Source organism: Rana temporaria, chromosome 1 (assembly GCF_905171775.1).
Source record: "Rana temporaria chromosome 1, aRanTem1.1, whole genome shotgun sequence".
NCBI lineage: Eukaryota > Metazoa > Chordata > Amphibia > Anura > Ranidae > Rana > Rana temporaria.
In genome coordinates this window covers 517,707,694-517,733,330 of record NC_053489.1, presented here as the reverse complement: position 1 = coordinate 517,733,330, position 25,637 = coordinate 517,707,694, and the positions used below count along the sequence as shown (strand labels likewise).

At 42.8% G+C, this 25,637-nt stretch overlaps 1 protein-coding gene across 1 annotated transcript in view; it reads right to left on the bottom strand.

The window, feature by feature from the left end:
- The window catches only part of LOC120919398 (hedgehog interacting protein), a 136,608-nt gene that overhangs the window by 97,805 nt on the left and 13,166 nt on the right, over positions 1–25,637 (bottom strand). The window contains exon 2 of the mRNA XM_040331555.1: positions 3,462–3,657. Within this exon, the coding sequence (XP_040187489.1) occupies positions 3,462–3,657 (196 nt within the window). The remainder of the gene's footprint in view (positions 1–3,461; positions 3,658–25,637) is intronic.

Genomic DNA, 25,637 nt, shown 5'->3' with positions numbered 1-25,637 from the left:
TTTTTTTTACTATAATATCACTTTAAACTCATATAACCGAATACAAAAGTAAATTCCCCTTCCTCTTATGTGGCACCATGACCTCCCAAAAGGTTGATCAGACATTAAGAATTACACTTTGGGATGTAATGGGCATGTGTCTATGCAGTACCTTTTAAAAAGGTGGTATATTTAACTACTTCTGGAGGTAGGGTGTTGGACATGTGTTGGCATGTGAAGAGACAGAGGCCTGCTCTTCTCTAAATGTGTTGGTTCATTGTTTTTTCCTGACAAAGGTTTGAAATAACTTTTTTTTTTTAAATCAAATATTAAAAAATAGTTTTGCACACATAGACAAACCCAGTATTATTCTGTAGCCTGCAGTATTTAAAAATGTATATTCATTTGTCTTCTCTTAAGTATGCTTCATTGTTTAATGTATTTATCCATACAAGTCCAAAAGGTTTCTGCTGTTGTTGAAGTTTTCAATAAACCTAACCACTACACCAGAAAATGACCTTCTGTATATTGCAAGGTATTAATAGCATTGTATATATAGACAGATATTTGACTTATATGTAAATGGCATAACCACCACCAACTAAATGTAACATTCATATTTCAGCGAGACATACTGTAAGCTCACTTCTGAAACAGAGTGGTGGAAAAAACATTGGTACATCTCAGTTCATCACTTGGTGATTGCTCATCCACTAAAAGCAAAACAATTTGTACACTTTACACTTGAAGCTAGAATCCCATGAGAAGTAATAACTTATCTAAACTCTTATGCCGCGTACACACGATCGGTCAAACCGATGAGAACGGTCTGATGGACCGTTTTCATCGGACCAAACCAATCGTGTGTGGGCCCCATCGGTTATTTATTCATAGGTTAAAAAAAAAAGACTTGTTTTAAATTTAACCGATGGATACCTAACCGATAGTAGGCACGTCCATCGGTTAAAAATCCACGCATGTTCAGAATCAAGTCGACACATGCTTGGAAGGATTGAACTTCGTTTTTTTCAGCACGTCGTTGTGTTTTACGTCACCGCATTCTGACACGATCGTTTTTTTAACCGATGGTGTGTAGGCACGAGTGACCATCAGTCAGCTTAATCGGTTCACCGATGAAAACGGTCCATCAGACTGTTTTCATCGGATGGACCGATCGTGTGTACAGGGCTTTAATGTCCTAATAACAGAAATGCATACTGGTCGATCATGAAGAACTCAATCTGTTTTCATATAAATGAGACTGCAGCCAATTGCAAAAAGATGTAACCTATAACCCATTCAGAATAGAAAATCTGTATGCCAGGCTGTGATGTTGATTTGACTGCTCAGCAGATATGAATGTTTCCTAAGCTGTCCATACATTGACTACATTTTACTGCATGGGTGGCCCTGTTACCAACCTACTGGCTGACATCCATCCATTGAAAAAAATAAAAAATTGGTCAAAATAAAACATTTAATAAATGTGGCCAAATAGTGCCTGCGTACAATCAAATGCAGGCAATGCTTAGGTATTTTGACAGCCTGCGTAGTCAGCTATAGCAATACAATAGCTGTAGCAAGATATTTGTCCATCAGCACTGTTAAGCATGCTTTCAGCCTGTACACTGACTGAAAAAAATAAATCTATGTGTGTATGGCCAGCTTAGAGTGTTACTAAACCCACAACAGTAAAATCAGTCTGTAAATGCAGTAAAGCATGCTTGTTATATCCACTGTGGAACCTAAGGGATTAATCCTCTGTGTTGTGTAAAAAGGCTGTTTAGTCCTGTCGTCTCTGATTCCCCCCTGCTTCCACAGTTCGCAATCCATCTGCTGATAGAACAGAGCCTTGGAAACACTCTGCACATGCTCAGTCTGGTGTGTATTGCTAGAGTTTTTTTTTGGGGGGGAGGAATGCATGTGATAGACATAAGGCCAATCAGCACTGTCCAGACGGAATGTTAAGGGTCCTGCAGCCTCCTATGACAATCACAGGAGAATGAAAACTATAAGCTATAACCAGTGCTCAACCAGACACTGATAGAAGTCGCAAGACTGCTATATACTGCTGATGAGAAACAGTTTTTAGCTGTTTATATTTACTAATATAACTGTATTTCCATCTTTTGTGTACTGTGGGAGACCAGATATAGTAAATGCATGGTCCTGGGTTTAGTAACACTTAAAGTCAGGGAAAAGCAATAGACACTGCTTGAGTACTATGGGACTGGCTCTGCTTTCTGCTCGAACAGACAAACTAATTTTAAATGCCCATTTGTTGTTCTATTTGAATCAGTGCAGCTAACAAAATGCCTTATGTAGCCATTAGATGGGACATGTAACTGCTTAGAACAATGTAGGAACCACATTTTCCTTTGATCCCGCCACTGTCTGTATGCATTAAAAATGAATAATGTTCCTTTAGGTCCTTTCCTCTTTATTTCAAGTAGGATGCTAAATACAAAAGCATAATAATCTCTTCAGCTTACATATTATGCAAGACTGGCATTAAACTTCTTGAGAAGATAGGATGCAGTAATAATATCTTACATCTCCTAAGTTGTATTTGGGAAGATGAGCAGTAAATGTGGCCATCCTACTAAGTAAAATACTTGCCACATATCACATAGGCACAAAATAATAAATAATCATGAATAATAAATCATGCATGATGAAAAAAACAAAGCATATCTAAGGTAGACATTTTGTAGTTCTGGATGGAATGGGGAAGGTTTTTGACCTCTTTCAGGTTTTCTTAGCTGTCCTGTCTCCACTGAGGCGATTCCCCCAGTTTTATTGTCCTGATGACTACTATCCATGGGATGGGAAATTAACAAACCCAAATTGTTATTGTACATCTAAAGGTTTCTGTATGAAAGTCTAAACAAGTTCCAAATCCAATTACTATTTGTTGCACAAGCTCTTCCTTTACCTTCCTTGACTGAGCCAAATCCTCTTGGATTTGTGTCTCATGTTCTCCTTTGTCCAGACACTGCAGCTCACAGTGGGAGGGTTTCAACAGAATCAGTGCTGTTAATCCAAAATGCATTGGGCAGTGCAAGGTGTGGACAAGTATTGATTGACAAGCTACAGACTTCTTAATCAGCAGTGACGATGCTGATAGCCATGCCCCCTGCAAAATCTTCTCATTGAACGCTAACTCAAGAAGGCATGGCCTACAAGAGAGGTACAATTTTGTTGTGAATTCAAAATGATTAGGGCACCACTGCCACCCTATCACTAGAAGCTACACTAACCAATGTGACCAGACATGTAAGTGGCCAAAAATAGTTTTCATTTGCTGTTGTGTGGGGAATTTTAAGAATGTCTCAGGAAAACAACCCAACATATCTAATCAAACATTAATTTAGAGTCAATCGTGTTCTAGTCTTGTAATTAATTTTCTATTTGAAGCACACGGAGCAGTCTACTCATTAAACAATAGTTCCACTTGACTTTGCCTCAGAGAATGCTCTTACCTGGTATCTGTCCCCGACATGTGTAGTAGAACTCTTTACAGTAGTCCTTGCACAAGGTAGGTAGAACCAATTGTCTGTCAAATGTGTCAACTTTTTCTGGTTGGTGGAAGAGGTTCTGAGCATGTGGTGAACAGGAAGCACACTTGATTTCTTCTAGAATCTTTGCACATTCTGTGTTGTTAGTAACTGAGAACATCTGCAAGTAAAAAAAAAAAGTTAAATAAATTACTATATACTATTCTTTGGCTTACAAATAAAAAGGACAACAATACACTTTGACACATAAGACACAATCAATGTTTTTTTATTGTTTGATAAATGAAACAGCAACATGTATGATTTGTGTTTTTGTATTTTCAGTTTCTAGGGATGCATGTTAGGTTTTCAAATGTTAACATCAAAAAGCAGAAGAACAAACAATATGCAGGTGGGTAAAATATGCATGCTTTTGATTAGAATGTTTGATCCTAGTCTTGAAATTCCTACTGTGGAATTTTCTCAATAGGGGTTCCTCTTGCCCCTTTTAGCTTATTTGGTTTGATAAACTTTTCTGTACATGAAGTGTTGTTGAGCAGAAAGCTTAACGTATTTGTTGTTGTTTTATTGTGCAATACAAATGCCATCTATAGAGAATGAAATCGATTTCTTGAACTACATAGTTATTGTATAAGTATTCACTGTAGGTTAATCTGAACTTTTTGAGATATTGGACATAAAAAAACAATAAAATATAATATATGTATATGGCCATGTACCCGATAAAGGGATGTGGAATTTAAAGCTCAATTCCAATACACAGGTCAGCCTGTTCTATATGTCTTATATACAGGATAACTGGCATGATATCAGTCTTAAAATGCTACTTTTTTCTCCAAAAATCATGGTTTCATTGAGTAACTTTGAATTAGGACAATGAGGAATGTGTCAGTGTTGAAAATTCCTTGTTTCCAACTATACTGTCTGACGTTGCCTAAAAAAATTAGTTGGAGATTTTTGGTCAAATCAGGCAAACATCTAATTTATGGCAATAGAGTCTGCCCTCTGACTATTTATTGGGCAGGTTGGAGATTTGTTCACAACGGAATTCCATCGGAGGAAAAGAGAACATGTTCTCTATGTAATCTGCAATGGAATTCATTGGAATTTCCGATGGAATTTCTCAGGCCCCGTACACACGTCCGAGGAACTCGACGGGCAAAACACATCGTTTTGCTCGTCAAGTTCCTTGTGAAGCCGCCGAGGATCTCGGTGAGCCAAGTTTCCTCATTGACTAATGAGGAAATATAGAACATCCTCGTCGGCTTCCTCGGCCAAAAGTGTACACACCACCGGGTTTCTCGGCAGAATACAGCTCCGATCGAGTTTCTGGCTGAATTCTGCCGAGAAACTCGGTCGTGTGTACGGGGCCTCAGGTGGGGCAGACACATTGTCGGATATTCCGATGGAAAAAGTCTGTCTGACTTTTTCCATCGGAAATTCTGATCGTGTGTACGAGGCCTTATGCCGCGTACACACGGTCGTTTTTCGGCATGAAAAAAAATGACATTTTTTAAAACGTCATTTAAAATCATCGTGTGTGGGCTTCACATCGTTTTTCGGCTTCTGAAAAACGACACAAAAATAATTCGAACATGCTGAATTTTTTTATGTCGTTTAGACATTTGGAATCATTATTTGCTCCTTTAGTGCATATAGACTAGTTACATTATGCTTAGGTCCAGGAAAATAAATGTTCATATGGAAAGCAGTGTACAACTCTGGTCTATTGAATGTGTGTATCGCTGCTGCATGATCTGTCAATGAAAAGACCGGGAGCCAGTTAAATTTGTTAACACTAAAGTAAAATGCACTTTGCGCTAGTTCCCTCTCAAACAGAAAGTTAAATGTATGAAAATCACACAACTGTGAATAAATCGATATAGGAATTCTCTTTGTTTGAATGTGTAAGCAGTCACTACACCCTTGCCAGAAAAGGGTTACTCAGTGAAGCCAGTCCAGTAATGATTTGGTTTAACACCTTCCCGATCAAACCTTCAAAACCACTGGTGCCTTATAGTAAAACCAGAAAGGGAACAAAATTGATACTGCAATGCCACTTATTAACAGGTGTTGCTGCCTCTGAATGAAAAGTAGTTAACTAAAAAAATATAAAAATTATAGTTTTGTCCCCGGAGTTTGTGTAGCTTTATCCATCTATGCAACTGAACAAAAAGTAGTATTAATTACATGGTATCTGGAACAGAATTTGCCTCATCTATGGATTTCAGTGCACGGATGGAGTCTAGCAATAAGGAATCTAGCAGAAATCACACCTCTGTGCTCTAGTCAGGTCGAGACTACCTTTTTTCCTATCGTGATTTCATAGAACACAGGATTGTTTCAATTAAAGAGGATACTCACCCTAGAATGTAAAAAAAGAAAAAAAAGTCAGCAGCTACAAACACTGTAGCTGCTGACTTTTAATAAAAGGACACTAACATGTCCAGGGATCCAGCACTATTCTCACCCAGGATGGTCCTTCGCCAGTCTTCGGGTGCCCAGTGCTGGCATGTTTACTGTGGGAAGCCGGCTGTAACTCCTTGCGGCTTCACAGCTAGCTTCCCACTGCACATGTGTGAGCCATGCCCCGCTTTGTGAATGGTCCCGCAGCCTTCTGGGATTTACAACGTGTCCCAGAAGGCTGCTGGCAAAAAGAGGGGGGCAGAACTTCTGCTCAGATCACCTAAGTGGGAGCAGGTACTTATCAAAACTAGGTACCCACTCCTTACAAAAAAAAAAGATCATGTGTCAAAAGTGGTAGAGGAGGAGGGAAGAAGTACATAAAGCAGAACTTCCCCTTTAAGGTGAAGTTCTGCTTTAGTAGAATATGTACAAGAAAATAGCTATGTTGCCTGAACTGCCCCCTTAGTAGTAAAATTCATGCACTGAAAAGAAAATATAATTGGAAGAGATACCTCAGTTCTTGGCACAATGTAATGCATTCTATTGAACTGTCAAGTGGAATTATTAATGAATGTTGCGGGTTGATAGAAAAAAAAAAATCTTTATAAATGCGAGATGTGGAATGGGCTTCCATAAATTGTCAAAACTGAACTCTGCTATTCTTTATTTTGTGTGTCTCATGCCATTCCAACACAGCAGGAGTCTAACATCTTGTTCTGTGTGAGGTCTGTGGTAGAATTACCTTTCTGGAAGATTGATAGAGCCATCATTCCAGGTTTGGTTTCAATAAACGAATACTCTCTGTGAAGTCAATTATAACGCCTTAGGGTCCTATTTAGCACACAAACTATTGGACTGGCATGTTAGACATGCCGTATTTTTTTAGGACATAGTCTGAACTATCCTTGCTTCTTTCTCAACCAGACCCTTTTCTTTTTCTAAGATCAATATCCACTTTAATCCTTCTTCACTGCAAACAATCCCTTTAGTTATATAATTCAAGTCAAATAAAATAATTACAAAACCTGATTATTTACAGCACTAACTGGGGGAAACAAGAGTGTTTTGGATAATTGTTTTGCTTTTCTACTAAATGTATACTCCCTTTTTTATAACAAATAAGCACTGCATGACAAAGAAATCCCAAAGCACTATGAGTTAGCTTAAGTGACTTCACAACAGAAGTAGCTTCCTTTCAAATCCAGCCATCTCTTTGAAACCTTAGAGGCCTTTGATGAGAGATTAGTCATTAGGGTTGAATTACTAAAGGCAGTTGCACTCATTTTCCCCAGAGCTTAGTAAATGTAGTGAAGCTTCATTTTGTAAAAAAATAACCAATCAGGTGCAGGGAAAATAAAAACAGTCTATTCACCTTTAGTAACTAAACCCCACCGTGTGTGTGTGGGGGGGGGGGGGGGTGAGGTAGGGAAGGGGTCCTATGTATGCATCTGTATGAATTGTGAATTTGACGTTGAGCTATTGACCTCTGTATTAATGATTGTTTCAAAACCTGGTAGAAATTGATGAAAAGAGTTTACAGTTCCACCTACTAGCAGGATAAAAGGCTGCATATTATTCACATACAATATTTTGTATTCATCTGATTAAACCTTAATAAAAAAATACTATTGTACAAATGTGTAAAAATAACACCGGTTAACTAGTTGCAGACTTTGGGTGTGCTACACACGCCCCAAAAATACGACAAAATTGATGGCACAGTGGTGACAATTGATGGCACAGTGGCTGCGTTTGGCATGTCACAGTGGTGACAATTGATGGCACAGTGGCTGCGTTTAATGGCATGGCACAGTGGCGAAAATTGATGGCACAGTGGCTGCGTTTGATGGCATGGCACAGTGACTGCATTTGATGGGATGGCACAGTGTTGAAAATTGATGGCACAGTGGTGACAATTGATGGCACAGTGGCTGCGTTTGGCATGTCACAGTGGTGACAATTGATGGCACAGTGGCTGTGTTTAATGGCATGGCACAGTGACGACAATTGATGGCACAGTGGCTGCGTTTGATGGCATGGCACAGTGACTGCGTTTGATGGGATGGCACAGTGGTGACAATTGATGGCACAGTGGCTGCGATTGATGGCATGGCACAGTGGTGACAATTGATGGCACAGTGGTGACAATTGATGGCACAGTGGCTGCGTTTAATGGCATGGCACAGTGGCAACAATTGATGGCACAGTGGCTGCAAAGTGAACAATATCAATATGCCTGTGCCCTAACTCAGTGTTGCTAGTGTGAACCATAAGTGCAAAAATCCTATAAATTATGGTTTAAAAATTGTCTTTTTGGCTTCTCTTTACCTTTATCCTTGCTGTTCGCGCTCTGTGAGATGCTGGAGGGTGCAGTGATACCAGGTATTTGGTATTTTGTAGTTTTACTATATGACTCCTTTAAAAAAAACATTTATTGAAAAACAGCCAGTAAACTGTCATGTTAAAGTGAAACTCCACCCAAAAGGGGAAGTTACACTTAAGGTCCTCCTCCCAGATTGCCTAGGTGATCTGAGCAGAAGTTCTTCTCTCCCACTCCCTTCCGCAGTCTTCCAGGACACATCACAGATCCCAGAAGACTGCAGGACCATTCAGAAAGTGCAACAAAGCTCGAGCATGCAGAGTGGGCAGCTGGCTATGAAGCCAAATACCCGCATAGCCGGCTCCACATGGTTAGGATGCCGCCGCCAGGAACCCGAAGGCTAGTGAAGATCTAGCATGGGTGAGGACAGCGCTGGATCATTGGACATGTAAGTGTCCTTTTATTGTAAGTCAGCAGGTAAAGGATGTGTAGCTGCTGACTTTAAAAAAAAATCCAGTGAACCTTCTCTTCAATTGATTCACAGTAGGTACCGTTTTATTGTAAGCTGAAGAAGTACTTGAGTGGAAGGTTAAAAATCTGGCCTCTGTGACTCCATGGGGATTTGCCATCCAAGCTTGTGAAAATCAGTGTATTACAATTATTGAAGTCCCGTACAATGTATGCTTTTGCCAGTAACTCCCCACAACTCACACAAGTATGAACGTGAATATTTGCCAGAAGCCTACACAGATGTAAACTGAGTGCAAAAGTACAAAAATTCCCTAGTCCACTGCCCACAGCCAGAGAAAACTCCCACCAGAGGAAAAGGGACTATGTGACATCCCTACTGACTACCCACAGAAAAAAATGTAACCGATGGTGTGTAGGCACGACGGACCATCAGTCAGCTTCATCGGTTAACCGATGAAAATGGTCCATCAGACCGTTCTCATCGGATGGACTGATCGTGTGTATGCGGCTTTACTTTGCCCAGTATGAGCCAAAACAGCTTAATTTGAATATGCAAATGACATTTTACCAGTGCCCTTACAGTCCTTTGAGAAATACAAGCCATCTGTTAATGAATGACATGACTATGTAGTCAGAGCCCTACACACCTGCGCCAATTTTAAAATGTGACAACAGCTGTGGGGTAAAGGATCCCCTGTCAGCTGTCACAGGGGAAGGGATGAGCGGGATGAGTGGGGCACGAGCTAGAACATTATATGGTACGCCCAAAATATGGCTGTATTGTGACATGTTCCAAAGGTGAACTTAGCCTTTAAAGCTAAACTCTGGCCAAAAGCAAAGCAAAGTTTGGCAATTTGTACTTTCAAAATAAATGCACACTTATGGATTGTGTGCAATTTACAGGGCTACTGAATTATGTAATACTTTTACTTTCATTCCACCTATCACTGAATGTCTGGTGCTAAAACGTACAGTTCTGACTGGAGTACACAGAACACGGGCAAGTCATTCTATGACTGGGGGGGAGAAGATCCAAACCACTGGGGGGAGAAGATCATTATGTTCATCTGCACCTCACCAATCAGAGAACACCTTGCATGATGCCAACATATTGTTCAGTGAACAAGCTGGGTATCCTTTGTATTTCAACAGTTTTGTGTATTTGTCACCTATAAGATTTTTTTAACTACATGAAGTAAAACTACCTAATAATAGCTAAATAGCATATTGAAATACAGACAGTATCTGACCTCTAAAAGATGCTTCCCACTAAAAATCTGTCACGTGCAAGTGTATGTATTTATTTCATTGTAAGAGGAAGGAGGGGGCATTGTGATACCACTGTGGCCAGCAGGGCAACCAACAGGAACTGGTTGGAAAAATTCACCATTAACGATTATACTCCCTCCCCCCAAAGTAAGGTCTGCTTTGAGATGTCTGGAGACCTCTGGAAGTCATACAGTTTGATAATTTTCCGAACCCTCATACTGGCCATAGACATGCGCACAGCAGGGGGGCCAGTGGCAGAGAGAGGAGTTGGACTCACAAATTCTGGAGAATACTCCCCCCCCCCACTCTGCAACTATTTTTTTTAAACTATTTAACCACTTTCAGGTGCAGGCTTAGTGATCTACCGCACTGCGATTCCCAATATTTACATTTAAGTCCTGGCCTCTTCTATATCAATCCACCGGGACAGGTTGGGGATTTAATTTAATTGTAGGGAAACGCTGTGGCAGATTACTCCATCGTTCACTTTATGCTCTGGACCCTGTTGCCCAGCTGCTGTGGGCAAAAGGGGATGTTTAGATATTTCTCCAAAGCCCCCAAACAGGGCTGTTAAAAAACAATAAAAAATAATATTGAAAAAAATAATAAAATAGTAAAATTGAAAAAAATGATAAAAAACGAAATAATAAAAATCTACTGACATTGTCTACTGCTGTTCTGACACCAATATCTACCCTTCTGACAAAGTCCACTGCCCTAAAGACCATCCACTGCTTTACTAACTGACATCATCCACTGCCCTACTGACACCAATTTCTGCCCTACTGACACCGTCCACTGCCCTACTGACACCAATCGCTGCCCTACTGACACAGTTTACTGCTGTATTGACACCGTCCTCTACTCAACAGACAAAGCCCACTGCCCTACTGACACTGCCTACTGGTCTACTGACAGACATCATCCACTGCCCTAATGACACCATCTACTGCTCTACAGAAACCTTCCACTGTCCTATTAACACCAACTACTGCCCTACTGACAATGTCTACTGCTCTACTGAAACCGTCCACTGTCCTACTAACACCAACCACTGCCCTACTGAAACCGTCTACTGCTCTACTGAAACCGTCCACTGTCCTACTAACACCAACCACTGCCCTACTGACAACGTCTACTGCTCTACTGAAACCATCCACTGTCCTACTAACACCAACCACTGCCCTACTGACACCGTCTACTGCTCTACTGAAACCGTCCACTGTCCTACTAACACCAACCACTGCCCTACTGACACATCCACTGCTCTACTGACATCGTCCACTGCCCTACTAACACCAACACTACCCTACTGACACATCCACTGCTCTACTGACACCGTCCACTGTCCTACTAACACCAACCACTGCCCTACTGACACATCCACTGTTCTACTGACATCGTCCACTGCCCTACTAACACATCCACTGTTCTACTGACACGTTCATGTTTTAATACATTATAAAATGTTTGTTTACATTTGTTTATAAGAATGTGTGTTTGATTTTTGGTGTGCAATAGGCAGTGCACACCTATGGTACTGGGAAATGGTAATCTTACGTCTGTAGATACCCAAGTGCAGTGGGTAAATTCATCAAGTCAAGCTACAAATCCCACAGACTTATAAAGGACTATATCAAACACAGAAGTTCTGTCTCCGATGGCTCTAATTTGTTGTTTATGCACACATAGGAGATAATTATCCCCAACGTGTGTCCTTAAATTCTATTACTAAAGAGTTCAATTTCAATTTTAAGTTAGTGTGTAAATAAGTTATAATAGCCTGGCAGGAGTTACAAAAGACCCTAGGAGACATTGTTTGTTTAGTCAGATGAGACTGACAAAAGCTTTTGTCTATAAAGAGCTAAAGCAAACAAGTGATTGTAAAAGAACACACTTGAGGACCATAATCACACAACATCTCTTGACAGCCTTGGCTGTGAATCTTTCATGCTATACAGTAATGGACCCGGGGCTGGAAGAGAAGCACTGGTCTGACAATCAAGCACATGTGCAACACATCTCTCCTACCTCATGAATTTACATGTCTTAAATAAAGATACTAACACAGAACCACATTTTAACACAAAACAAATTATTCTGGTGTAATCATACAACAATTTGACACGTGTAGGAGTGTTAAAAAGTATAAAACACATCATCTCTGAACATCAGACCCTTGATGGGATGGGTTGGAAACTTCTGTCTAATTCCCTATTTTACTTTGTTAACAATACAGAAAAAAATCAAATGCAGCATGTCAGAATGTGTGGAAAGGGGAAAGGTCAGCTGCCGTGGGCTGTACAGGGGATGTGCAGATTGGTTTCTAAGATGTCTTCATGTCCAATATTTGTAAAAGAACACATTCCTGCGTGAATGATCAGGATGCATTTTGTACCTTAATAAAAAATGTTGGCCTTTATGGGTGAACAGGATATTGCTTTTAAAAATATTAGCTTTTGAAATTAAATAGAACAGGTTTCCACTTTTACTTATATTTCTCGCAATGTGAGGGTAGCTAAAACAGCCTACAACACCTTGTGTCGGAGTCAACCACCTTCACAATATTATACAGACTATCAGCACAGTTTACTCCAAGCAAAAAAGGGAAGCTCCTATTGTATTATAAGAGATGCAAACAGTGCTAAGTGGTATACTTTTTAAAGACTGCCCATACAAGGGGGTTTCTGAGGTGTCAGTCAAGGGACAATAATTAGTATCAGTGGAACAAGTATGACAGCCTTAATTATGTGTTCTCAAGCTAAAAAGCAATTAAGCAGGCTAGAAAACTACGTCCAGTTGGTACTGCTTGCTCCCTGGGGCCATAACTGACTACAGCCATCTTGTTTAAGCCTAGGAATGTCGGGTGGCATTTGCTGGTTCAATAGAAACTGGCCGACATTCGGCCTGTGTGTACTGGAGTAGGTCTGACAGAAACTGGCCATTCAACCGCCTTCTGTCAAAGGGGCATGACCGAAAAAAGGTCTGCCAATCGGCTCCCGATCAGGGCTCTTAGCCAATGGCTTGAAGCACTGACCGAAGTGTTCTGGCGGGGAGGGTGGAGCGTCCCCCTATCAGAACACAATAGAACACAATAGAACAGCAGGGGAGATCACTGTAAAAATATTGGAGAAGTTAGTACAGCAGCTCCTCCTGAGCTGTTATTTTCGTAAAAAAAAAAAAAATAGTGTGTACAAAGCTTTAGGGGAGAAACTGGCCCATGGGACACTAAAGCCTCAGGCCTCGTACACACGACCGAGGAACTCGTCCTAAATTAAACATTGTTTTGATCGACGAGTTCCTTGTCAGGCTTGTTCAGAAACTTGACAAGCTTTCTTTGCGTACACACTGTCAAGACAAAATCTCATCTATCTCAAACGCGGTGACGTAAAACACGTACGACGGCACTATAAAGGGGAAGGTTGATTCCACTGGCGCCACCCTTCTGAGCGGGTTTCTATGCATACACACGAACGTGTTTCTCGTCGAAAACCAGCCCGACGAGGAACACGACGAGGAAATTGAGACTCCCGACGAGGAAAAAGAGAACTTGTTCTCTTTTTTTCTCATCGAGTTCCTCGACAGTTTTCTCGATGAAAAACATACACACGACCGTTTTCCTCGGCAAAAAAGCTCTGCCACCAAGTTTCTTAATGGATTCTGTCGAGGAAAACGGTCAAGTGTACGAGGCCTCATACACACTAGTAGTTAATTTTCATTCAACCCAGCAGGGCTGACCTAATAAAAATACTGACAGCTCGGGGCTGCTGTACTATTTATTAGACGTTAGTACAGTGATCTCCTCTGCTGTTCTATTGTGTTCTGACAAGGGACACTCCGGTCAGCACTTTGAGCCATTGGCTGAGAGCGCTGATCGGGAGCCAATCGGCAGACCTTTTTCGGTCATTCCCCTTTGACAGGGGCCAGCTGAACGGCCGCCTTCTGTCGGACCAAGTCCAGTACACGGGCCAAATGTCAGCCAGCTTCTATTGAACCGGCCGATGCCATCCGACATTCGGCCCTTGTGTATTAAGCTTTAGAGAATGCAGGATTCTGAATGCATATCAAACCAGTCACTACTCTCATTCTGAGCAATTACACCCAAAAAATATATTCTGTACCTGGACAACACATCTATTATTAATGGCAGGAAAGAAAGGGCATAGTGATTTTGGCTTTGGACTTTGATAAGCTCTCCAACTTCCCTTCGGTATCATTGAGATTGATTGGCACTTTAGGCCACGGTTCTCTTTTTTCTGTCCATTAAAGATAAATTGAATGAAATTTCCAAACCAGCAAAAATATTCTGAAATGAAGGTCTCAAAGTTATATTGAAATCATTTCTGCAACATATACATAATGCCATTGTTGTACAAAGCTGACAACATTTTCTCCCTTGATTGGGGACCATAAGTGCAGCCAACATAAGATTTCAGTCATCTCTGGTATTTGATAATGTTTGAAAAGTGAGCAAAAACATCAAATTCTTAGTTCTGCTTTAAATGTGTTCGGTCATCTTCTTAGCATGTGTATCAATTTCATATACAGTAAAACCTTGGTTTGAGAGTAACTTGGTTTGAGAGCGTTTTGCAAGACAAGCAAAATGTTTTAACAGGGCTCGACAAAATTCCGGGCGCCAGGTCGCCTACAAGGCCACAAACCTGCTGCCTCAATTACCGGCCGTTGCCGGGCCCACCGCGATTGCGCGGCGGGGGAGGTGGGGGCGCATGGAGGGCACAGGATCCTGTGTCTCCGTGCGCCCCCACCTCCCCGGCCGCGCGATCGCGGCAGGCCCGCAATGGCCGGTAATTGAGGCCGCGGCTTTGCGGCCTTGTGAAGTCCCAAGTTCCTTCTGTGACCTGGCGCCATCTGGTGGTGGCCGTTGGCATTACAAGTAAAACCAGTTGTGTAATGTGGAATTTTTCACTGTTTTCACTGCCATCTCCTTCCCTCTAATTAAAACCCTAAAACATTATATATATATTTTATTCTAACACCCTAGAGAATAAAATGGCGATCATTGCAATACTTTCTGTCACGCCGTATTTGCGCAGCGGTCTTACAAGCGCACTTTTTAAAAAAAAATAAGACATCAGTAAAGTTATCCCAATTTTTTTTTATAGTGTGAAAGATAATGTTACGCCGAGTAAATTGATACCCAACATGTCACGCTTCAAAATTGCGTCCGCTCGTGGAATGGCAACAAACTTTTACCCTTTAAAATCTCCATAGGAGACGTTTAAAAAATTCTACAGGTTGCATGTTTTGAGTTACAGAGGAGGTCTAGAGCTAGAATTGTTGCTCTCGCTCTAACGATCGCGGCGATACCTCACATGTGTCGTTTGAATACCGTTAACATATGCGGGCGCTACTCACATATGTATTTGCTTCTGCGTGCGAGCTCGTCGGGACGGGGCGCGTTTTCTGGCTCTTAACTTTTTTAGCTGGCTCCTAGATTTCAAGCAAATTTGTCAAACCCTGTGTTTTAATGAATTTTGTCTTGATATACAAGCGATGTCTTTATATAAGAGTAGCGTCATGTCACAACTGAGTATAAAAAAGAAGAGAGGAGCCTCTAATGCTGCGTACACACGATAGGTTAGTCTGATGATGTGTTTTACGTCACCGCGTTCTGACACGATCGTTTTTTTAACTGATGGTGTGTAGACACGACTGATCATCAGTCAGCTTCATCGGATAACTGATGGAAAAATCCATCAGACCGTTTTCATCAGACTAACCTATCGTGTGTACAGGGCATTAGTGTAACAATATGGTTACATTTAATGAAGGTACAACATTTAGCAACATATTGCTACACTTAGGCCTCGTACACACGACCGAACATGTCTGCTGAAACTGGTCCGCTGACCAGTTTCAGCAGACATGTTCGGTCGTCTGTACGGCCGACCGGACAAATGTCCGGCGGATCGGACAGGTTTCCAGCGGACAAATGTTTCTTAGCATGCTAAGAAACATGTCCGCTGGAACCATGTCCGTCGGACATGTTCGGTCGTCTGTACAGACTCACCGGACATGTCCGATCGGCCGCCATCCCTCGCATGCGTCGAAGTGATTCGACGCATGCATGGAAGCATTGACCTTCCAGGGTCGCGCACGTTGCCGCGTCCTCGTCGCGGTGACGACGCGGCCACGTCGCGACACATCACCGCGTTTGTTTTCCGCTGGGATTTTGGTCTGATGGTGTGTACAGCCATCAGACCAAAATTCCGGCAGCGGACATGTCCGATGAAAACGGTCCGCGGACCATTTTCATCGGACAGATCCGCTGGTGTGTACGGGGCCTTAGAGGTGCCTCTCTTCTCTTTTATACCCTGTAAATAAAATCCTTTGATATACAAGTGCTTTGGATTACAAGCATGTTTCTGGAACGAATTCTGCTCGCAAACCAAGGTTTTACTGTACTATCAGCTAGTGTAACATAAATCATATTGATTTATGCAAGGACATACCATAATTCTGGACTGAGATGCTGAAACAAGGAAACTAAAGAGCTCAAACCATCAGGAGATGCTTGGAACCATCTGTTTGCAGTACATTTCAGTCACTGTGTAACCTCAGTGGTCCTGGAACACTATAAACATGAGGCTCTATCCATGTCTAGAATCATAAACTGCCCCTGGTCATGAGGAGAATAATGGGCAAAGTGACATTAAAACCTGCAGCAAGACAGTTCTCACTCATTTGAGTTGAGAAAAGGGGCCTAGCCCAAATTCTCCCTGAAAAGCCAAGAACATTTGGACAGAGTGTGAGGACTGAAGGAGAATGATGTTCTCCAGTTTCACCCATTAGTGAACCAACTAACATACACAATGGTGTTGTTATTCTTTTGCCATAAGCAACAAGACTCTGTGTGTGGGCAGCAGTTTAGTGGGGAGGAGGAGAAGTCGACCCCTTTTTGTCCTATTGATTTTGTTCTATTTGCATGACTTGAGCAAATTAAATGATGCAATATGGCTTTTTGTTACAAAACAAAGTGAAAGATACCACCCAGACACATATGTTGATTCGTAGAAGCTGTTTACATGAGAATAGAATGAAATCTACCGTGAACTAAGCATAAAAATTCGATTCAGCAATGGCCATTTTTCTTTACAGTGCTTGGGCCAGAAAGGCTGTAACACAAGTTTTCCAAGACTCTCTCAGGCCTTGACAACAACACGCTTGCCACTAAGGAATGCTTAATTAAACTAAAACCAGAATAAGGAAAAAATAAAAGGGACACCTGATGGTTTACTTCACGTGCGCTGATTCCTAATTATATGACGCCTTAACACCAATACGGATAAGTGCACAATACAAAGGGTACATTTAACACATTCACCCTTGAATAGTCTGTTCTTCATCGTCCAAACAAAGCCTTAAACAGCTCTCTATTTCAAAAAAGACCTCAAAACCTGCCAAGGGCATGCCATCATTTAAAGGACAGTTTTAAAATCAACCGCATCTCAAACTAGTTAACTTCCAAATCTAGACAAATAGCTGACATTGAATGTTCTGCATTTCAAGGTACTCCGTGATACTTGATGACCATCACCCAATATTAGGTTTTATCCTTCTTTTGCTTGATACTTGGACAGTGTATACAGTATAGTAAAAATTATCACAGAAGACAGCCTTAAGCCTCGTACACACGACCGAGGAACTCGACGGGCGAAACACATCGTTTTCCTCGTCGAGTTCCTTGTTAGGCTGTCGAGGAACTCGACAAGGCAAGTTTCTCCATTCCCTACGAGGAAAAAAAAGACATGCTCTCTTTTTGGCTCGACGGGATACTCGACAGTTTCCTCGTCGAAAAATGTACACACTACCAGTTTTCTTGGCAAAAAAAAAATCACAGCAAGTTTCTTGCTGGTTTTTGCCGAGAAACTTGGTCGTGTGTACGAGGCCTTAGGAAATAAAAGTTGAACTCAAAGTCTAAAATCTTAAAGTGGTTGTACACCCCCAGTGACCAGCATTAGATCATGCACAGAGATGAAACAAACCCTCCTACATAAGTTGTAGCTTTGTATCTGCAGTCATTTCTTCAGCAGATCGTTCTGAAGACACATAGAAGAAAGGATCTCTCTTTAGTTTTAGGAGCAGGGGGCTGGGATCTGAAGTCCTCACACTGCTGGCAGCTCTGGGCCTTGATTGAAGGGAAATGACACATCCCCTTCACATAGTATAAAGAACAAGCACAGCTGTGGATAACAGTCACAGGCTGAGTGCTGCAGCTCTCTCCCTGGTCACCATTTTAACTCTTGGGGGTTGATTTACTAAATGGAAATGCAAATATATATGGAAATGCTGCGCTATCTTTAAAAATGTATAGACAAACATATGTAAAAATATCCAAATAAGGAGCTATAATACAATAAATAGGTGCTTGTTTGTCTATACATTTTTAAAGATAGCGCAGCGTTTCCATACATACTGTATTTTTCGGCGTATAACAAGCACAGGTGTATAACACGCACCCCAAGTTTAGGAGGGAAGTTTAAGGAAAACAACGTACATTTTAAATGCCTATCAATGCAGCCTTATCAGTGCCCATCTGCAGCCTTGCCCATCATTGCAGAATGATCAGTGTCCATCTGCAGCCTTGCCCCCAACAGTGTCCATCTGCAGCCCTGCCCCCAACACTGTCCATCTGCAGCCTTGCCCCCAACACTGTCCATCTGCAGCCTTGCCCATCATTGCAGAATGATCAGTGTCCATCTGCAGCCTTGCCCCCAACAGTGTCCATCTGCTGCCTTGCCCCTAACAGTGTCCATCTGCAGCCTTGCCCCAACACTGTCAATCTACAGCCTTGCCCCAAACACTGTCAATCTGCAGCCTTGCCCCAAACACTGTCAATATGCAGCCTTGCCCCAAACACTGTCAATCTGCAGCCTTGCCCCCAAAACTGTCAATCTGCAGCCTTTCCCCCAACACTGTCCAGCTGCAGCCTTGCCCCTAACACTATCCATCTGCAGCCTTGCCCCCAACACTGTCCATCTGCTGCCTTGCCCCCAACAGTGTCCATCTGCTGCCTTGCCCCAACAGTCTCCATCTGCAGCCTTGCCCCCAACAGTGTCCATCTGCAGCCTGCCGAGGATGGAACAAGCGCCGCAGAGATAGACAGAACCGTATGTCTTGTGCACTCGGCTCCTCACGGCTTGTCTCGCAGTCCCGCCCAGCCCCTCCCCTTGGCCCGGCTACTATGATGGACATAAAACCGGTCCAATGGCGGGAGGCAGGACTGGCCATAACTGCGAGCGGAGCCGAGTACACTGTACACTCGGCTCTGTCTTTTTTTGGCGGCCCTCATTCCCCTCCGAGGCAGCCGTTCGGCGTATAACACGCACCCACGATTTTCCCCTGATCTTGAGGGGGAAAAAGTGTCTGTTGTACGCTGATAAATACAGTATTTACTTTGCACGATTTTATGAGATGTGATCAATGCCAGCAGCTGTCCACATAACAGCTATTTTTTAGTAGAGCAGGGCTCGACAAATCCCGGGCGCCAGGTCGCCATGGCGACTAGAAATAGGGTCCTGGCGACTTGGCTTGGCTTTTTTTTTTTTGTGAGCTAGCGCCATCTGGTGGTGAGCCGTTGGTATTACAAGTTATTACCCCCTGATGTGTGAGCTGGCGCCATCTGGTGGTGGCCGTTGGTATTACAAGTTAAGCATTACAAGTTAAACAGCAATTCTAATGTAATTTTTCACTATTTTCACTGCCATCTTCTTCCCTCTAATTAGAACCCCCAAACATTATATATATTTTTTATCCTAACGCCCTAGAGAATAAAATGGCGATCGTTGCAATACTTTCTGTCACGCCGTATTTGCGCAGCGGCCTTACAAGCGCACTTTTTTGGGAAAAAATTACACTTTTTTTAATTAAAAAATAAGACAACAGTAAAGTTATCCCCATTTTTTTAATATTATGAAAGATAATGTTACGCCGAGTAAATTGATACCCAACATGTCATGCTTCAAAATTACGTCCGCTCGTGGAATGCCGACAAACTTTTACCCTTTAAAATCTCCATAGGCGACGTTTAAAAAAATCTACAGGTTGCATGTTTTGAGTTAGAGGAGGTCTAGGGCTAGAATTATTGCTCTCGCTCAAACCAATCGCGGCGATATCTCACATGTGTGGTTTGAACACCGTTTACATATGCGGTCGCTGCTCACGTATGTGTTCGCTTCTGCGCGCAAGCTCGCCGGGACGGGGTGCGTTTTCTGGCTCCTAACTTTTTTAGCTGGCTCCTAGATTCCAAGCAAATTTGTCAACCCCTGTAGTAGAGGCTTCTTTACCTTATTCTGCAAATGCAGTTTCTCCAGGAATTAGTAAATTAAACTTTCATCATCCATTCATGTGCAAGCAAAAATGCTTTTCCTTGTACATGATTGGGTATTCTTTGCAAAGTAAGGCTTTCCCTCATTTACTAAGTTTGGAGAAACTGCACTTGCAGAGTGCAACTGCACTTTGCAAAGTGCACAGTCTATTTGCCTTTAGTAAAACAACCTCATGGTGTCAGGAAAAGCTGCCAAAACGATATCATGCTGATAACAGAGGAACCAGGCTGCAGAGAAAATTGACACAGAGCTTTAGAGAGAGAGACAAGTACACAGTATAGGAGGATGTGCTTTTTTCATATTTCATATCTGAGGTTTACAACCACTTGCTGCCAGCTATAGAATGTGACGCCGATGTGGATCAGTATTCGATCAACATATGCAATCATCGTATCCCATTTTTTAAGGGTTCTTTTTTATAATACTTATTTGCATGAGCATAGGAGTACCCCTGCATATGAAAGTGTACAGGCCTGTTAATAGTAAATTGATGCCCAGGAGATAATGTTGTGGATACACAACTCCAGGTGTTGCGTGTATGGGTTTTGCCAGGCATGTCAAACTCAAAGGAAAATGAGTGTCTTGTTTGGATAGCCTTCCACAAGTAAGGACCACATTAGTTATACTAAGGCCTTTTTCACACTAGTGTGATATTATATGCGACTTGAGACTCACAGAATGGCATGACATTGGATTACACTTTATTCTCTATGGTGCTCGTTCACATCAATGCCGCACAGAACGGCACATTTTGTGCGATTACAGCGTGATTTTGGCCTTGCAGATTTCAATAGAAATGCACATGCATTTTTTACAAACTTTTGTAGCTCAGTAAGGAGCAGGCACCTGCCGGTGTGCTAACAACCAATGACCTATCCCTGCTGCCAGCCATGGACAACAAAGGTTGTTAAGGAGAAAGTATCTTTTGTACATCCATGGTCAAGGTCAAGGAGGAAGGAAAAGAAGTCCTAGGAGTCACACAAAACCCTAATGTGAAGAGGAGAAGCGGCCTCAGCCTAGACGCCATCCAGGCCACACACCTGACATGTTTCCCCCACCCACGGGTTTAGTCATGGGAGTCCACTCTTCACATGAGGGTTTTGTGTGATCTGCAGCTCCTGTGACTTCTTTTCCTTTCTTACTGACTTCCATGGAGCAGAAACAAGCTCTTTCTCAGCCTGTACTCCAAGCGGCTGCAAGGATATAAGGATCTATTTCAGGTGTGTCAAACTGGCACCCCTCCACCTGTTGTAGTCCCATTATGCCTGTGACTGTGGGAGTCATGCTTGTAACTGTCAGCCTTGCAATGCCTCATGGGGCTTGTAATTCCACAACAGCTGGAGGGCTGCCAGTTTGACACCTGTGTTTTAGAGCCTAAAGGGCACCCTTAATTTCTCTGTATGGGATCCATTTTCAAGGGCCTGGTATGGGTTTTTGGGGTAGACCTTATGCCATTTTTTTTGTGTGGGGTCCCCCTAAAATCCATACATGATCCAAAGGGCCTGGTATAGATAGTGGGGGGGGCGGGGTGAAGGGATCCGCTATTCTCCCCCCCCATCCGTGTCGCTCTTCTCTCCCCCATCCGTGCCGCTATTCTCCCCCCCCCCCGTCCGTGTCGCTCTTCTCTCCCCCCCCCTGTCCGTGTTGCTATTCTCCCCCCGTCCGTGCCGCTCTCCACCCTCAATTTGTGAGGATAGAGCGCGGAGGTAGGAGCTGCTAAACCCGGCTCCTACCTTTTCCGAATGGACAGAGTCAGTGATCACTGACTCTGTCCATTCACATAGCTGAGCATCATAAACTGTGTTTACAAAGCTTCAGTTTATGAATGGAGAGGAGCTTCCCTCCATATATTTCAGCTGAGGCTGCAGAGAAAGGGACTGGGGAATCTGTGTCCTTAGTCCCTTTCTCTGTCTTAAAGGGGAAATTTCAGAGGTCTTTTAAGACCCCTGATATCTCACCAAAGACCACCAACAGGGCTGATAAAAAAAAAAAAATTGCAATAAATATTTTTTAAAAAAAATAAAAAATAAAATATAAATAAAAAAAACAAACACACTGACAATTCACTCCCCACTCCAAAAAAAAAATAAAAAATCACTGTAAAAAAAAAATTGTAAAAAAAATATAAAAAAATACAGCCACTGTCACATGACTTTAAAAAAAAAGGATCGGTATTCGGTATCGGCGAGTACTTGAAAAAAAGTATCGGTACTTGTACTCGGTCTCAAAAAAAGTGGTATCGGGACAACCCTAGTATGCTCCATGGGCACTGCCTTGAAGTGTTTCCCATAGAGTATTAGTAAATCTGGTGGCAAAAAAGCCGCCGGGAATCCCGACGAGAAAATAGAGAGCAGATTCTAGCAGGAAAACTGCTAGGAAGCATACACACGTACGGTTTTCCCGGCCAAAATCTCTCTTGGCAGTTTTTCTGGCAGGAAAACCGGTCGTGTGTACGGGGCTTAACACTTCTTTACAGATCAGCATATTAATGATACAGCCTTGCTTTGTAGAAATTAATTTTAAATATTAAAAACGGCTTATGTCTTCTAGATATGTGTACCATGTGGGGCTATACATGAATCAAAATTCAGCTGGTTCAGCAGGGACCAAACAAATTTTGATCTCTGTATAGGCAGGGTGATTTTACACAAGTCAATCTACTGATTGCCTTGTCTACAACTGTCAGATTTTTGCTGCTCGATCAGCACTGCTGGCTACAGCCGGCAGTGCCGATCAGTGTATTGTAATGGTCGGGGTGGTCTCCCTGCTGTCAGAATACAAAAGCACAGCAGGGAGGATTCGTCCATACATATTATGTGTGTGGATGGGGAATTTGAGTCTTTTTTTTTCATCCAGATTGAATGAAAAAAACAGGCCTCAATTTCCCCATCCACCAAAAAATCTATTAATGTATGGACTGCCGAAAATGTTAAATCAAGGAACAGCAAAGTGATATAAACAATAAGCATCAAGCGACTTGACTAGCTCAGGGAAGCCCCTTGATGGCACTCCCAAGCATGTTGGGGGTAGCTATGTGTTTTGGGGACCCTACCCCTCCTTTTAGGCTTGAGAAAGAAGGCAGATCACCAAGGGCGTATCCACCCCCACCATGCTTGGATGACACCACTGGGCTTCCCTGAGCTAGTCAGATATCGGTCTGTAGAGAGGGACATCCCAATGACAGGGATTCTGGCTGACTCCAGGCTGGATGGGAGTGACACTTTGTACCCGATGATACATGCTGGTTTCTCGTCATGAGACGTGAGCAGCCATTTTATTTTTTCTCTCAAGAAGAGCAGCAGTGTCCCAGATTGAATGTTTCTTCAATACACACTTGACGAGCCTCTTCTACTTTTGTGATTCGCTATCATTGTTGTCTGTGCACTGGTGATGTTTGCGGATAATAATTGTATTCAGTTTAAACCCTTTAGACTAGCTGGGCTGAATATGGCCCAAAACACCAATTTGACAACCAAGCTTATGCAGTGTGCTATAGGAACTATTTATTCAGTAGTTTTTCCGATTACACTTTTGTTTTATGTATCAAACTAAATTTGGGTGAAGCTGCCCAGTTTTTTCATTCAATCACCTGACGAATGAAAAAAAAAACTGACCTGAGTTGCCCATTTACACATTTGAGGTAGATGAGGGAACCCCCCACTCTGTCAAGTGGGGAAAAATCCCAGAGGGTGGGAGTACAGAAGTCGATCGGTATTCGCTGAGTACTAATCTTATCTGTATTTACAACTGTTAACAGCCAGCCGTGGTTACATGCAATGGTCACAAAAGTCACAACTGATAAGCAACAAAGTTAATTTTGTTGACAAAATCAATGAGATAGTCTTCTTTACAGTCTTTAGGGACACTGTCACCACTGTAAACAACAGCAGCTAATAGCACAGAAAGATTGTGTATTTTAACCTCTTGCTGCCCACATAACTTATATGTGTAGTAGAAAAGAGGGTAGGCTTTAAAGCGGAGTTCCACCCAAAAGTGGTACTTCCACTTTAAGCACTCCTCGCCTCCCCAAATGTGGCATGTCATTTTTTTGGGGGGGGGAGTGGGTGCTTAGTTTTAAGTGTGAATTTCCTGTCCCATTTCCTGTTTCCACCTATGTGCCGCCTAGGCGACTCCTTCTCTTCACATAAGCGGCCCCTCCCTCTCCGCAATCTTCTGGGACACATCCCAGGTCCCAGAAGATCGCCTGTCCACTGGGAGAGCACATGCGCAGTGCTCACCCGGCCATGAAGCCACAAGCGGTCATGGCCAGGTGCCCACAGTTCCATTGGAGGTGCCGAGGAGAGGAGGGGGAGAGGAGTCCAAGGGAGGGGGCAAGCACGACCCTCCACACCAGGGAGAAAGCCTTGCATTACTGTGTGGAGTTTACAGACAGAAGAACAGGAAGTGAGGATTTCTCAAAAGAAATAAGGACATTTAAAGGAACACTAAAGGAATTTTTTTTTTTTGTAAAATAACAAACATGTTATACTTACCACCACTGTGCAGCTCGTTTTGCACAGAGTGTCCCCGAACCCGGTCTTCTGGGGTCCCTCGGCGGCTGTCTCGGCTCCTCCTCGCAAGAGCTTTCCACCTTCATGCGAGCAAGCTCGCATGGTGGAAAGCTTTTGCGGGCACGCTCCCGTGATACAGCGGCGGGCATAGCCGCCGGTTGTATCATCGGATGTGATTGACAGCAGCGCCAGCCAATGGCTGCGCTGTTATCAATCCGTCCAGCCTAGCCAATCAACGGCCAGGCTGGGAACCGAAGAGGATGAAGGGGACGAGCGCGGGACTTTTGAGGGGTGAGGTAAGTAAAACAGGGGTTTGGGGGGGGGCCGGTACCGTCGGATGTTTTTTGTGAAACATTTACCGTATTTATCGGCGTATAATGCGCGCCGGCGTATAACGCGCACCCCAATTTTAAGAGGGAATTTTCTGGAAAAACTACAGTTACGTTTACAGTTATTTATAATCACTATTTAACATTAGACACAAACTTTTTATGAATTCTTAAAATTACTTCTTATTCTCCCATCTAGACTTTCATGATGTCACAAAAAATAAGCAGAATTTATTTTACCTGACACCTGTAGCGAGGCTTGGGGCTTCTATACACAAATATTCAGCATTCTCATTCTGTGGTGAAGGGGAGGGTGAGGAAACCCTTAAACGCGGGCAGAGCGGCAGCGCTGGCCGAGACTGTAGCGCGTACCTATGTCATACCTCGGAGGGGAAGGAGGGGAAGCGCCCGCAGAAATCACCGCCGGAAATCACAGAGCCATCATCTCCATCAGTAACCAGAGTCTACTCTACCACTCCTACGCT